The sequence below is a fragment of the Colobus angolensis genome, unplaced genomic scaffold, assembly GCF_000951035.1.
Source record: "Colobus angolensis palliatus isolate OR3802 unplaced genomic scaffold, Cang.pa_1.0 Scaffold84, whole genome shotgun sequence".
Lineage (NCBI taxonomy): Eukaryota > Metazoa > Chordata > Mammalia > Primates > Cercopithecidae > Colobus > Colobus angolensis.
The window spans coordinates 1633382-1634967 of record NW_012122265.1 but is presented as its reverse complement, the minus strand read 5'-3'; the positions used below and the strand labels follow the sequence as shown (position 1 = coordinate 1634967).

At 62.0% G+C, this 1586-nt stretch overlaps 1 protein-coding gene across 2 annotated transcripts in view; it reads left to right on the top strand.

The window, feature by feature from the left end:
- The first annotated feature begins 267 nt into the window (after nucleotides 1–267).
- The window catches only part of IFITM10 (interferon induced transmembrane protein 10), a 16212-nt gene continuing 14893 nt past the window's right edge, over nucleotides 268–1586 (top strand). The window contains exon 1 of one of the 2 annotated variants that reach the window (XM_011930050.1): nucleotides 268–504. In XM_011930050.1, the coding sequence (XP_011785440.1) occupies nucleotides 277–504 (228 nt within the window). In that variant the 5' untranslated portion in view covers nucleotides 268–276. Of the gene's footprint in view, nucleotides 505–792; nucleotides 806–1586 lie in introns of those variants that run through there. The other variant, XM_011930051.1, reaches the window with a different exon arrangement.

The window sequence follows — 1586 nt, the reverse complement described above, 5'->3', positions numbered from 1 at the left end:
GGGCTCCAGGGAGAGCATGGCCAGGGTGCCCAAGGAGATGAGGAGGAGGCCCCTCATGCTTGATGACCTCTCCTGCTCACTAGGGTTTATCAGCATCATTTAAGATCAGCTCTGTGCTGTGGGTTCCTGGCATCCTGTGGATAACGCTATGCCAGGGTTCAGCCCAGGCATGAGGGGTGGGGACTAGGCTGGAAAGGGGAGGGCCTTGCAGAGGGCTGGGCTTTTCCAGGGGATCAGGGTTCAGAACAGAGGTTTGGGGAGAGAAAGGGTTCAGAGATGACCTGGGGTTCAGGCACAGGCGGACAGAAGGACCCCAAGCAGGACTGGCCTTCTAGACAGGAAAGAGGGTTGCGGAGACACAGGAGGCCAATTGAGAGTGGCAGAGAAAGGAGTTTCATGGGAAGACAGGGCTTGGAGAGAGATGAGGGAGGGAAACGGGGGCCGCCATGCATCCTCAGCTTCTGGGGGACTTTGGAAAGGGTCGGGGCTCAGTGGGAGCCGGAGGTTGGTGAAGAGGACCCAGTTTAGGGCACCTGTGTGGTGAAGTGGGGGACTCGGAGGGAGGGAGGGAGGGAGGGAAGGCCAGAGTTTTCTCTTTGGGGAGGGACTCATGGGGACTGCTATGGGGATGGAAGATCAGTTGGGGTCAAGCGTACAGTGAGAGTGAGGATGTGGTGGGGTAGCGGAGGCGGCTGAGGCTGGGAGGACCAGCATTGCTTAGGAAATATGATTCACAGGGAACAAAGAATCCTCAGGGAACCAGGCCCAGAAGGGCTGGTAGGGATCACAGAGAGGCTGTGGGCAGGCGAGTGAACCAGCCTTCAGGGAGACAAGTGTCCTTAGCAGCCAGGACCTCAGCATGGGACCAGAGCTCGGAATGGGACACTTTGCCCTGCGGGCAGAGGGAGTGTGACCTGGGGTCTGTGCAGGAGAGGCCGCATGCTCCCGGACTCTGGGAGTGAACTGGAGTGGGGCCCCGGCTGCGTGAAGTCAGACTCCAGGAAAGGGGGCAGGAGCTCCGATGGGCAGAAGTGGGCTCAGCCAGGAAGGAACAGAGTAGGGGGCTCTGAAACTTGTCGGAGGGCCTGGACTTGGTGGGCTAAGGAGGGAAGGGACTGGAGGGTGGCCTTGGGGGCCTTGGTGACTTGGTTAGGGATAGGATGGGCAGAAATGGGCACTCAGGTAGAAGGTCTGCTGGGGCTCAGGGGACTGGAGCTTCTTCAGGAGGGGAACTGAGAGTCAACAGGCCAGAAGGGCAGGACCCAGGGGCAGGGGTCCCTTGAGGCAGCAGGGCCCAGGCGCTGGGGTGGAGCGCGATGGGGAGAGCGTTAATAGGAAGGGGGTCTCTCTTGGGGAGGCAGATAGAGAGGGTTCTGGGAGCCGCTAGTCTTTCACGGGGCTGGGGGCTCCGCGAGAGGGGTGGGGCCGGGTGGGGTGGGGAAGAAGACACAGTGGGTCCGGGGAGATGGAGGTGGCGCCGGCACCCTGGTCGGGCGCTGTAGGGGTCCCATCCCCGCAGGACCTTGCAACTCCCCGGGGTCGCGGCTTCCGGCCGGGCCCGCAGCCCCCACCCTCCCGGCAGGAGG